The sequence below is a fragment of the Xiphophorus maculatus genome, chromosome 21 (genome assembly GCF_002775205.1).
Source record: "Xiphophorus maculatus strain JP 163 A chromosome 21, X_maculatus-5.0-male, whole genome shotgun sequence".
NCBI classification, from domain to species: domain Eukaryota; kingdom Metazoa; phylum Chordata; class Actinopteri; order Cyprinodontiformes; family Poeciliidae; genus Xiphophorus; species Xiphophorus maculatus.
The window spans coordinates 16519848-16533556 of NC_036463.1; the positions used below are offsets into that span (position 1 = coordinate 16519848).

General features: G+C 39.2%; 1 protein-coding gene across 1 annotated transcript in view; it reads left to right on the top strand.

Annotated features, from left to right (window-relative positions):
• Nucleotides 1–13467, top strand: part of LOC102230282 (receptor activity-modifying protein 3-like) — a 37605-nt gene extending 24138 nt beyond the window's left edge. The window contains exons 2-4 of the mRNA XM_005803655.2: nt 1226–1255; nt 1338–1497; nt 12156–13467. Of these exons, the coding sequence (XP_005803712.1) occupies nt 1226–1255; nt 1338–1497; nt 12156–12411 (446 nt within the window). The 3' untranslated portion in view covers nt 12412–13467. The remainder of the gene's footprint in view (nt 1–1225; nt 1256–1337; nt 1498–12155) is intronic.
• Nucleotides 13468–13709: the final 242 nt, after the last annotated feature.

Sequence of the window (13709 nt, forward strand, 5' to 3'; positions counted from 1 at the left end):
CTTTGGAATTTCTTCAAAAGTAACCATAACTGCAACAGGGATTGTTTAAAAGTGAATTGATTGAAAAAGAAAGCAATTGTGGTCTCATTTAAATGATTCATAGCCGATTGGGGAACAAAAAGGGCTTTCAACCAGATGATCTTGTTGTTGTTGCTAATCACAGAAAAAAAAAACAGTCAAAGTACAAGAAAACAGAACAATGAGCAACCAAACCACAGTTAGCAACGATAAGCAACAGACATTATTCAACAATAGACTTAAATTTATGCTGTAGTGCATCTCCAAAGCTGGTAAGGAACAAACGGTAGATTTAAAAAAAAAAAATCAGTTTAGTGTTGAAAATGATTCTGGAACTTTTTCCAAAAATAAAAGCCAAAAAGGAAAAGACGTCTTAAAACACATCTTATTTAAAATGCATTTGTCATCAATCTTGCTAAAACAAAATGTCCAGGCAGTGCTGGAGCAAACATTTTGAGAAATATTTGCATTTAAAGCAAGTTGGAAGGTACAGACCTGTCCTTTTAATCTGTTGGAAGAATGTTGAACGTATCCACAAAGCTTATCGTGAGTAAATGACCGTGTCATCTGCATATAACTAAAACACTGTGTTTAAATGTTCTCTCGTGACTTATCTACTCATAAAGAAAATAATAATGTGAAGACTTGAATCTTGTAGGAATTCCCTATTGACCTGAAGTAGGTTTAAAGTTAAGCCATCTATGCACATAAACACACCATAACAATCTATGACTTGTATTTTGTGTCAGTAGATCACAGAGGAAGGCAAAATGCAAAGTACTCTTTTCATTATGAAACATTTCACTGTGACTGTGAGCCGCTCTAATGAGAAACAAGTCCTGAAGGCAGCACTTTAACAGCATAAAAGCTAACTAGCTTAATTGAAAGAACCAGCGTACTGCCTCAGTGCTTCACAATGTGTGACCTTTGCATAGTTGAAATTACACTCAGACTGAGTCCTTTAATTGTTGACATTTAACCAAACAAGCTAAGTTTTCCGCTGCTAAAAGCACCAAGTAGGCATTAATATTCAGCTGGGAAATGAGCCACAGGTTCGTCAAAGACAAACCTGACAAATGCTTGAATAAAGGTTAAGTGCACCACAAAAGTAAGATTTAAGTGTTGGAGGTGGAAGAGCTCAGAGTTTTTCTGAATAAATCCAAACGAGAACCTGACAGTGTTTTCTATTGCTTTATCCTTCTTACAGTTAATACTTGGATGATGAGCGGGACATCAGGTGAGCACATCCATCCATCAATCCAATCACGCACCCAGCCACCCATCGATCAGCGCTTCACCTTGTTCTTATTTCTTGACAGCCTCTGACACTTTCAACTTAGAGCCCACCATTACCTGGCAGAGGAGGCTCTGCAACGAGTCCCGTCTCCGGTGGGAGGTGGAGGTCTGCGGAGAAGACTTCAAGCGGGACATGGCTCACGTAGACCCACAGCAATGGTGCAACCTCACACACTTCATGAGGTAAAACAGGATTTGAAGATAGATTGTGGGACGTTCATGTCATCATCCGACACTATAATAAGTGAAAGTGTGGCTCAAAGCAATCAGTAATTGCTAAGTAATTCACACCTCACAGTTGATGGATTAAGTAAGGAAGGGGAATGGACTAAAAATCCTGCTACCATAAACACTTTGTTTTTTGAGCCATTTTACCCAAAAGGAGGAGATACGCAGCTGACATTAGGTAATCTCTTTATCATTAAGGGGTTCCTTCTTTTTAGGTATGAATTAAAGCAATGAGTACAGCCTCTGGACCAGAGTAAACATTGAAAACATGGAAGGACATTCGGCCCTCAGAACCAGGATTAACAACCTCTGGTGTAAAGCTTCAACTTGCCATCATTGTTTTGACCTGGTCTCACATTGTGCTCTGTTGCCATCTCATTATGGAGTAAACAAGGCTCAGTAACCTTCCACGGACAGATGTATTTAGTCAGTCCTTCGTAGTAGCTCACCAATTCCTCTTTAATGCTAACACAGCTGCTGTAGGTCCTCTCAGATTTAACGTGAACACTCTGGCAGGTCTTTAGATCCCCTACACTGGGTAGCAATACAGTTAAACCAGCATGATGCAGCACTAAGGTTTTCTCTGTGCTGAAGTAGCTCTACTTTGGAATAACTTCTCATTGGCCCATATACTCACATTCACCTTTAATGACCCCCCCATACCTCCCTTTTTTAGTTGCTGTTTTTTCATGTTTTCTTGCATGCAGGCACTTGATGGTGGTCTCAGTTTATTTATGCACCAATACAAATATCTGTACTACACAATTATCTTTTCGTATTTAATCTGCACTGCGTGTCATGCTGGATTACTTTGTTCCTCTGGATTCTCTGTTTGCAAACTTAAAATGTGGCCGTACTTAAGGCCGTACATCTTGCACTTTTTAAAGAGTTAATAACATGGGTCATGCAAAGTTAGTCTTTGCTGATGAATAATGAACTAAACATAACATCTGGGTTGAGTATATCAACCCAGAAGACACTTGTTGTTTACTGTAGATGTAAAGGAAAAACTCCGGATTTTGAGTTATCATTTGTATCTGTTTGTGCATGATGCCTGAATAATAGCGTTTTTGGCTAACTACACTGATGTTTGTTTAATGTTGAAGCACTTTTTTCTACTGTTAAAAAAAAAGATTATTTAGCATTGATTTAGTTTTACTTGGGAATACCTAATGCTTTAAAGCAACAAGGAATAGATTGTACAAATGTGGTTTTATTTCTTAAGGAAAACCTAAGCCTTGCATTTAAAGTTTATGCCAAGAGGAGAAAGGGTTTCCTCACTTCTTTTGACAGAATACATCAAAAAGTTTTGGATAGATTTTCTTCTGGAAATTGTGGGGCATCATTCAAGGGTTCCCAACTACTGCTCTAGTCTTGGCATCATTTTTAAACTACAACCTCAAAGTAGACACAGATAACGCCATACAACAGACAAATTAAGGGTAAGACTCATGAGCAACATCAGACTATGCTATAGTTTTGAATATATTTAGGTTTGCTGTTCCTCCAAGTCTGTGGTCATGATCTTCAACATGTGTAAGGTTGCCAGACGCAGCCTTGGACATGCGGTGAAGATCTCTGTCTCCTGGGAGAAGCTGATATTCCCTCACATTGAAAGAAGACAGCTGAGGTTGTTCAGGCTTCTGATCGGGATGCCTTCTAGGCCTCCAAGGCAAACGTGCCTGGAAAATCTCCCTTTGGATGTTTTCCAGGCACGTCCCACTAGAAGGACTCCAAAAACATGCTGGATGGACTGTATACCCCTTCTGGTCTGATAACTCCTTGGAATTTCCCTGAATGAGCTGGAGAACATCGTTTGGGAGAGAGAGATGTCTGCGTTTCCGACTGGGCCCATGTGATAATAGCATTCAGATCTGCTTAGTGAAAGAGCATGGCCTGCATCCACAGTCAGCAGCTCGAGGAACCTGATCAAGCCTGCTCCGATCTCCAAGAAGTTAGAATCGACTAAAGTCAGCAATCGGAACGGTTGGAGTCGTTGAACAAATCTGGATAAACCTGCCCACTGAAAGTAAAGGCTTTACTAAATCTTTGCTCGGACCGTATCCAGAATCTTTGATGGAGCTATTCCATCTCAGCAGTCGCTTGTCAAGAGAGACAAAGTAAAAAATGATTCCAACCAGATTATGCTCTTATCCATGATTCTAGTTTCTTAAGGACAAGGTATATAACCCCGAGAGAACGACGGATTTGTGTATCGGTGTTTGTGAACAGGTAAATAGGTCTGTAGTGTAAGGCTCTTTGAGCGCTCTGCATGCCCAAAAAGTCTTTTTGAATTTTGCTTCTTTTTCAAATTTTTCAACACGCGATCCTCCTGCTACCCTCCTTTTCTTGCATTTTGAATCTTTCCAAATTGCTTTGCTTTTTATGCTAATAAAACCGTTTGGGACATTTCTTCTGGAAGAATTTATCATTGCAGTTTATTTTGTGACTAGCAATTGTCCCTCTGTCATTTTACCTGCTCTCGATGTTTAAGAGGTCACTTTCAGAGGTCACTTTACCATACGCTAATGCAGACATTGAGGGAGAAAGCCAAAGTCTTCTACATGTTAGTTCCCTTTAAATGCCTCATGCATTATGCATAGTCATGCACTCATTTCGTCACAGGTAGCAGACAATTAAATTAAGACAGACATAATCACTTGAGTTTCAATTGCTTTACAAAGCATTTATTGTTGTCTAACCTAATTTCTTATATTCCTGGAATAAATTAGATAGAGTTACATATTTCGGCCTCCTTTGTGTTCCTGAAAAGATGTCAGTGCAACACTGTCCGTGTGACTGGATTCCTAAAATTTAATCTTATGTCTTATTATCCCAAATTAAGTTCTTGTATTTGTCTTTTTCTAATGACAAATACAACAATGACCATATCACCTCCTTCCGTGTGTTTGCTGTGTCAGATTGTGACAAACGGCTTTCTCATCATGCAACCCATCATTTCGGGCGTAAGGTCGAGTTTTGTAAGTTTGCAGTTGTGCTATTCCATTTCCGGATGGTGGAGTAAACCATGCTCTGTTAGTTGTTGGACTCGGGGATGTTGTTTTATAACCTCATACTTCTTTGAACTTCTCCACAGCTTCCTTCCTGACTTGCCTGTTGTGTTCCTCGTACTTACTGGGTTTTTTCCACAGAACAACTGGGTTTATACCGTGGTTAAATTGGACACATGTGGACTCTATTTAGTAATTAGGTGAATTGTTGAATACAAATTCACATCACAGTGCTCGGTACCATTTGCAAAAACACTTGAAAGTTTTTATTTTTTCCTTTCTCCCACTTTACAGTTATGCACTGCTCGGTGTAAGTAATAGTTGTAGAATTCTGTGGTTGCAAATCAAATGTGAAAATGTTTAAAATGCATAAATAGTTTCACAAGGCACTGCACGCGGGAGCAAATACTTCTTCACAGCACTTTATTATCATTCCTCTTTCAAGAACTTAGTCGCATCCCTCAAGTAGCTGACATTCCTGCATTGTGGCATTTTCTGAGAAATTTTGACCGATCAGGAGACTAACCCCTGTGGACTTCCTGCAGCTGGTAAGACGTGTGTGTGTGTGTGGGTGTGTGTGTGTGTGTGTGTGTGTGTGTGTGTGTGTGTGAACAGTGGGAGGTATGTTTCCCAAAACTGGATCTGTTTTTCATGATCCGTGGCCACCTATTTGCATCTATTTTTATCCAGCTTTTAAACTTAATTCCTCCCTTTCACCTCTTGGCTCTCATACTTTTGTCTAAACTCCAAACTCAGAGCCAGAAGCTAAGCCGGTGTGCTACGAGACCGGGTTTATTGCACAATAGCACATGCACTGAAGTCTAAATGATCGTCTCCATTTGTGGGGAGTAAATTCTCAAAAAAAAAAAACCCAAAACATTCACCACATTCCCCTATGGGATTGTCCAGTATTTTGCAATCCCATTGATTTTAAGAACTAATGTTTTATTTAAATTTGTGGAAGAGTAAAACATAAGTCAGAGGTCGATATCCTCAGACTGAGGCCTCTAGTTGTGTAAGCAAAATATACTGAAAATGAGGCTGAATGATAGGTATGTGATATCTTTGGTTATAATTAAGCTATAATTAAGCATGTTTATTATCTGTAAACAGATGTTCCATATGACATTTGACAAAATTACTGATTGGGCTTTTGTCAGCATGAAGTTCTCATGGTATGATAACTTTGAGTAGAAATCACACAATTTTATGATCAAACCAGAATCTATAATAATGTAACCTACTGACCTTCACAGTCGAAAGATTTCTTTGACTGTTAGTTTGATCCTGGAGCAAAAGTAAAAAAAAAAAAGTAACATTTTTTTGTTGTGGTTTTTTAAGTAAAAGTACAAAACAACCTATACCTTATTATTCTGCTTTCTATTAACATAATGTTGAATGGGACACGTGCTGCAAATTAGCTTGCGCTTTAAGCACTTTGATGCAAACATGGGATTGCTGTTCTGTTCAGTTTGTCTATGTTGATATGTCTGTCCCTATGAAAATAAAATAAAAGTAAATCAATAAGCCAAATTAAGCTAGCTGGTGTTAGTTATTAGAGGTGAATATGAAATTGCATTACTGTAATTATACTGATGAGCAGCACTTCTTTAATCTTCATGGTTTTCAAAACAGATGCGTTTGTCTTTATTGTGTGTGTCCACCAGAAGGTTCTGACATTTATATTTGAAAAAGATTTTCAGTTTGATTAAAAATGATCAAACATTGTTTGGTTATTGTTTAAATTCAATATCAAGGTAACAGTGAATGTGCAAGACACGAAGCTGTGAAAATAAACATCCTATCATCAAATGTATTGGGGTCGAATGCCGTTACACATGCATGAATTTAAGTGACATCCCATTCATCATCGATAGCAAATGCTCAGAATATTCATGATATCAACTTTTCCCTTTGCAGCTAATAATGTTTCAAGCCTTCTAATGTTTAGTAGTGTGCTTATGGGAAGTGTTGACCACTTTTCCAGAAGTGGATTTGTGAGGTCAGACACTGATGTTGGATGAGAAGTACTAGCTCACTGTCTCCAGGACAAAAGTTCAGGATTTTCCATATCAAACTCTTTTATTTGTCTTTTTCTTATTGATCGCCAAGCTTTTCTTGCAACTTGGAAGCATGAAAATGTCCAAGATGTTCTGTTAGACTGAAACATTAAGTTCAAACTTTACTCTTGACTGTGAGTTAGGTGTTGTTCTCGCAATTTCTGGACAAAGAGGCATGTTCCTTCACTTTAAAGGACACATCTTCACGTCATCACTGTTATGCATTTCTTGCATATTCGTTTCTGGACTGTTTGTGGAAACCAGAGAAAACCAACCGAACCAGCTGGGATTTGAACCCATGACTCATGACTTTTGCGCCCACTTTATTGACATGCATGTGCCTGCTTTGCCAGGACTTTTACATTTTTAGCCCCGTAGGAGTTAAAAGGAAGGGAGCAGTGGAAGGAGAAGATGGAGGCAGAGAGTGATGTGGAGGGATGGGGCTTGGAGAGCGGAGGGTGTCATGTCTAAACAAGCTCTGACCCTGTTTTACGGAGCGGCAATCACTGATAACTAAACGCTGATTCTGTTGTTTAAAATCGGGGCACCGAACCTACGCCACCGGTTAGACCACTGGCAAAGTGTGCACGGTTGTTTTTGCTTCATTCATTTTCTTCAGATTGACTTTGCTTCCACCTCCCAGCGGTGGAAGCATGAGCCTTAATGATGAGCACGTAGCTCGACTCTTCAACACAGATGAACTGTTGGCAGTCCAGGTGGGAACCAACACTGCTCCGAAGTCAATACAACTTTTTAAAGTTGTTGTTGGGTCTAAAAAACAGAGCGAGTATCTGAACAACAAATTGATAATCCTGCTTTGTTTGCACTTGTATAAGCTAAAAAAAAAAAAAAAAGAACCAGATATTTTTGAGTAATCTGAAATAATACATTCATATGACACAACTATAGAAGAGAAGACTGTGACTATAATATCTTTACTTCTTCTGAAATAAACACACTAACCTCTTATTTTAGGTGCGCCTTGCTAGTTCGGAGTAGTTTAAAGTCGCATTGATCCTCTGAATTGCTCTTTCAGATCCTCAATGTGAACTTTAGCAAGTTTTCTTCAGGCCTAAATGCATTTAATTGATCCTCTCCGATCGGCTGACTCACTATTTAGATTAACGTACAATTGAACTAGTATGCCTTTTAAAATGTTGGGTCCTATTTTTAAATAATATGAAGCAGAAAATGGACTATTGATTTGAACTTTCAACACGACAAATAGAGCAGAAACCCCTCTGCGCCTCGGCCTCAAGGACTATCATTATTCAAAGATAAGTCATTTCTTCCTCTAGCATTGTTTTTTCTCGGTTCTCCCGGAGGGAAACTGTACACTGAAGAGCTTTGAAAGATGTAACCTCACTACAAAAAATGTAGCCTGTTCTCAGCAAGACACAAGGGAGACACAGGATTTTACGGTTTGTTTCTAGTAAGTGTTATTAGTCCGAAGTGTACTTTGGACTACCGGAAAGAAAATCTTAGTTGTCCTAACAACCAAATTGGAAAACAGACCTTTGCTGTGAGTCTTTGGAACAACGTAGGTTGCCTTCGTGAATTAGGACCACAACACGGCATTCAAAATCTGCCAGAACGTGAATGGTCTCTGCAGAGTTTCTATAAGCGTGGCCTGTGCCCACTGGTGTAGATTTGTCAACACTGACTTAGGAAAACAGCTCGTCTTCATGCCGACCGAACCACGTCTCTACAGGGCTGGCGGCGAGCCAGGCATTTTATTGTGTTGCATTTGGCACAACAACTGGTGTCCACATGTCATCCTGCACGCAACAATTAGGTTCCCTGCACTTAAGACTCGTCGCACACTGTACTCCTCACGGAAACGCGCTCCCAGCTGGGGGAGAAGCATGCACAGCTGTAGATCGTGCATATAGGCCGGTTGCTGGGAGACGGAAGGAAATTGTTTTCCATGCTGCTGTCTAAGCGCAAAATATATTTGTCAAGCTGGAGTCTGGAAAAAAAAAGTGCGAGGAGCAGCTCATAAGGAATATAATATCATTTTGGAAATACAATTTAGCAGCGTGACTAAAGAATAATCTAATTTAGGACTCTGAGCCTCGGAGTGTGTGATCAGCCCAGGATAGTCGGACGAGAAGACACAGCGTCGTCCCACTTTTGTATGTAAATGTGCAGGGAAATGGAGGAAAGCGTTGCTCGCAGTAAACCTGTGTGGGACAGTTGATGAAAAATACCGAAGCGGTGAAGCTGAAACTGATTGTGAGGAGTCAGAAACCACTCAGAGGTCGTAAAGAAACATCCCTGGGCAGAAGTTACATATAGTTTAGCATTGATGACATGTAAACAATCATGGAGGTCCTGCAGAGTTTAGGGGCATCTTTAGCATTTCAGAAATTATTAATTTATTTGAAACCACTAAGGACTTGTATGATTCCAAACCTCTATGTTGTTTGCCAACTTGGTCAATCCCTATATGTTTTTAATTTTTTTAGCTTAATTACTTTTTAACCCATTTATATCAAAGTATAAATATAAATACAAGCGAGTACAGCATACAAACACATTTGATTTTGTATCCTGGTGTACATCTAACCTGCACAGCCTGTCTAAATCAGTTGTTTTCTCCTCCCAGCTGACTATTGCATGGCGTTCTGAATGTGTTGCATAATAATACATTTGGGGAATAACTTTTAAAGTCAGCGGATCCCGACTGTGTGGCATGCTGCTGCAATTTGATCTGCATCTGAAACCTCGATGTGTTTTCCTGTCTTGTCTTTTTCAGCTTCATCTGCCAGTCAAACACACACCGAGTCTCTAAGCGTGTGGCCAGTGGTACAAATGGCATCAGTTAATGTAATTAAACCGGCTGAACATGACAGATTAGGCATCTAAATCTAAATCTAAATAGCCACTTCCATCTCCAGAATGGCAGCTTCTAGTTTTACTACTGATGACTTCATGCAAACATAAACTTGTTACATTACGTCAAAGGGATTAAGGCTTATCTGATACAGTTGAAACAGTGGCCGCAGTTTGACGTTGGAGCCTAATTTATAGGTCATATAGAGGACAGCAGTCTAAATGTATTAGTTCATATGATTACTCCTTGGCTTCAGGGTTATGGCTCATGTTTTCTATTAGTGTTGTTATTTACAAACCGGGAGAGCGCCTATAAAATGAGAGGCAGCTTTACGTAACGGTCCAGATGTTACCTGTGTAAGTCAGGCATGGATTCAACATGTTTTATTCAACAGTGCAGTCCCTTTGTGGGATTCAGTGGGGCTTTTTTTTTTTTTTTTTTGCCTCTGAGACGCCACGCCGGCGACCCTCACCACCTGACACACTCTGCTCTGGGGGCTCAAAGGGGCATAAAGGGCTTACTCAGGACTAAAAACAACTCGCAACCCAAAAAGGAATAGCACTACTTTATTTCTGAGAGTGAAAAAATAAATAAATTTGTTGATAATATTTAGCATACCTTTTCAATTGTTGCTCACGTAGCTGCAGATGCGTCGTCTGCATTGCCGTCAATAAGGCTGAGTCTATGTTGAAGCTGAAATGTTGCACGTGTTCGAGAGGAGAAGAGTCGATAACAAAGACGTGACGTGAGCAGCAGCTGAAGCGATTTACACTGCTGGGAACTCGTCAGTAAGGAAAGTAGTCATTGGGTACCCAAAAGTCACAAAATGACATCATTTCCTGCTAGAGAGGAAAAAGAAACGTGTTTTAACACCTTAACAATTCCTATGAAATAGATGAACGCCGAGACTTTTTAAAAGAAAGTTGAACAGAGTGTCAATCAACATAACTGTAATGCATGACTTTCTGTTTTTTTTTTTAATATATATATATAAATGTGAACATTAAGCACTTATGTAGAGTCACATATTCTTCATATTAATATTTATAAGTCAGGAAATGGCTCAACCTCAACCCGTATCTACAGTGGGAGCAATAATTAAAAATAAAAAGTGTAAGACAACTGGAACTGTGACAGACGGGGCTGAATGACGTTCCAAGTTTATCTTTCCTCCACACACAGGGAGAAGGATATTAAAGGAGGTCAGAATAAATAATGAAAATAAATAAATAAATAACAAAAAAAAAAAAAATCCACAAGATCTCTTTTAATTTAACATCTTTACTGGGGCTGTCTGCTGCATATTAATAAGACAATGTTTAAAATAAAGGCCAACATGTTTTACTACATGTATATAGTTTTCACATTTTTATAGAAGCTGTTGCAAGTTGTTTAAAATAATGTGCTTTTCCCCCCCCACAGTACAACAATGAGTCAATTTGCATTACATGGTATATTTTATTTGTCTTTGGCATTACTATTCTTTGTGGAGCTTCTTCTCAACATTATTAATTCACACTTCTTTGACTGTCGTTGCAGATTAATTTGCGCTAAGCTTATCTGGATGGTCCGACCAGAGATTAATATATTTTTTGTGTGCTTCAGGTTATTATTTGGTATAACAACTTTCACCGTATGAATGTAAATACTAAAACAACAAACTGTTTGATCTGCCAAGAGTTTCCATAAATATTTAATATTTGTATCGTTGGCAGGGATTTTTGCTTTCTAATTCTGCCTTTAGCTTGCCAGTTCAGTTATTCACTCATACAGTGAATGGTGCATAAAATGATGGAAAACCTTCACAAACAAGAAGTGGGAAAAAAAAAAAAACGTGAGCTGCATATATACAGTATATGTCCAGCCTCCTTTACTCTGAAACCACCAAATACAAGAGCGCAGCTGGTGTCAAACAAAACACGATAATGCCACTATGACGAATCTGAAAATGCAAAAATGGTTAAAATAATGTCCCTCGTATCACTTAGATTTATTAGTGTATAATATTTATTGAATTTCACTGTTGCAATAATTACCAGCCTTGTTTGTTTAGCTGCACAGAAACAAAATTAGTCTCGGACAGAGAGAGAGAGAGAGACAGCTCAAAGAAGCATTTCATCCCTAAAACACCAAACTGTTCCGTTTTCATCTTTGCTATGACTCCTTCATGTGACGGCTCATGGATGTCAGAGTTTTATAAATGTCTCAGAACCTCTGGCTTTGAGCTGATCCAAGTGATGGAGACAAGGCGTTTTATCCCGAGGTCCTAAGCTGCAGCTTCGGTCTTTAACGGAGAAAACATCAGCTCCTTGATGCTCTGAGAAGAAAAAAGCTGGAATTCGGGGATAAAGAATTCAAACCGGCGAAGAAGAAGAAGAAGAAGGATTGGGTCTGGCTGGGTGTAATTTATCAGAGTTGAGCTCAGAGCTTGACAGGCTTCAGGGCACCTGTGATTAACGCCTTAGAAAAGAAGGCTAGTGGTGCAAAAAAATAAAGAAAGGGAGTAAATACCAACATATCCCTGGTCACAAAGATGGATTACTTACTAAGTCCCAGAGGCTGAGGTTAGTTCTAGCCAAACAAAAGTGAGATTTAAAGGCCAGTTTGACAATTTTAAGCCTGCATAAACTCACCCTTATTCTGCAACTGTGTGTCTTTTGAGAGGCTTTGCTTTAATCGTCTTTTTTTTTCTCGCCGTCTCCACAGCGAGTATCACCTCTTCACGCTCTGCACAGAGACGAAGGCCCACAACGTCGACTGCTACTGGCCCAACCCGCTGGTAGAGAGCTACATCATCCGCATACACAAGCACCTTTTCTCCAACTGCACCATAGAGGAGGTGATATGGATGGACCCGCCGGACGACACGCTCACCGTCCTCATCCTCATACCGGTTTTCCTCACCTTGGCCATGATTGCTCTGGTGGTCTGGTGCAGCAAAAGGAGCGATCTCCTGGCATAGGACATGAGAACACACGATGGAGAGGAAAAACTCAAACTAAGGACCAAATCTCTTCAATTTGTAAAATATATTTTTGGGCGGTATTAAATGGTCCATTAATAGCACAGTAAACTAACTTAATCTCTTTTTACCAGGGGTGATGAAAAGCTTGTATGTATTAAATTGTAGATCTTGTCCCCTCTGAGGCATTGTACTGTGTACCAATGGCTCGTGTGTTCCTCTGTAAAGTTGCTCGCTCTTTTGTTCAAGTGAAAGGAGTGGAGGGTATATTCCAAATTAATCCCTAATCTAGTTTTACAATACAAAAGCATTTCATTCATAAGGATTTTGACATTAAGTGTTCATCTATTTTTACTCGTCCTTGTTCAACATAAATGCATATTTTCTGTTAATGCATGTTCAAGTTCATTCGGTGGAGTTATTTTTCCGGCGTTGACTTCAGTGTTCTGAAAAGATAAAGGTGTTAAACCAGATTGTGTGAAATTGGGATGAGAGACAAGAATCTGAATTTCTAACCTGTATAGAAATTTAGCATGTGTCCAATGTGAAAATACTGATTTAAGTCAATTGAGACTTGGACGTCCCAAGCTGTGGCGATTTGAATTGGGGCAAAAAAAGTATTTAGACTTCAATTGGACTTTCCCTCAAAGACTTGAGATCTGACTTGGATTCGGAGCAAAAGCCTCAGACTTGTCCCTAAAATAGTTCACTTGGTCTTAGGACAAAAGATTTGAGAACTGAAATGAACTTGCCTTCAGAGACTCAATAAATGTTATTTTTAGAGTAATAATCTTTAGGCTCATCTCTAGAAGACTTGAGCCTTGACTCGGATTTGGAAGAAATATGACTTGTAGACGCCTGTGGAAGAAATCAGAGCACATGCATTTTTACACATTTGACGTCCACTCGCCGTTGTTACTTGTTGAACTTTTCTACAAATTCGACCGCACTTCAGATTTGATCAAGATTAGACGAAAAATATTTTTGACTCCATGCATTTGGTATCTCCTTACTAATGCTTAACAAGATTGAATAAAACAAACAATCTTGTCTGAAGGAGTAGTAAAACGACGTTGTCTTAAAGTCACTACTGTGCTCACTTAAAGTGAACAAACAAGATCAGATTTAAGCTTTAGAGATATTTTTTCTTTTCCTTTTATTTCTTTCATTTCTTTCTTTTCTTTTTTTTTTTTTTACCAAATCTGACTATTAAGCTAGCTGTTTCTGTGTGTCTTCTGTCTTTATGCTAACCCAACCAGTTTCCTTGAGGCTTTCGACATTGGGACTTTAAATAATCG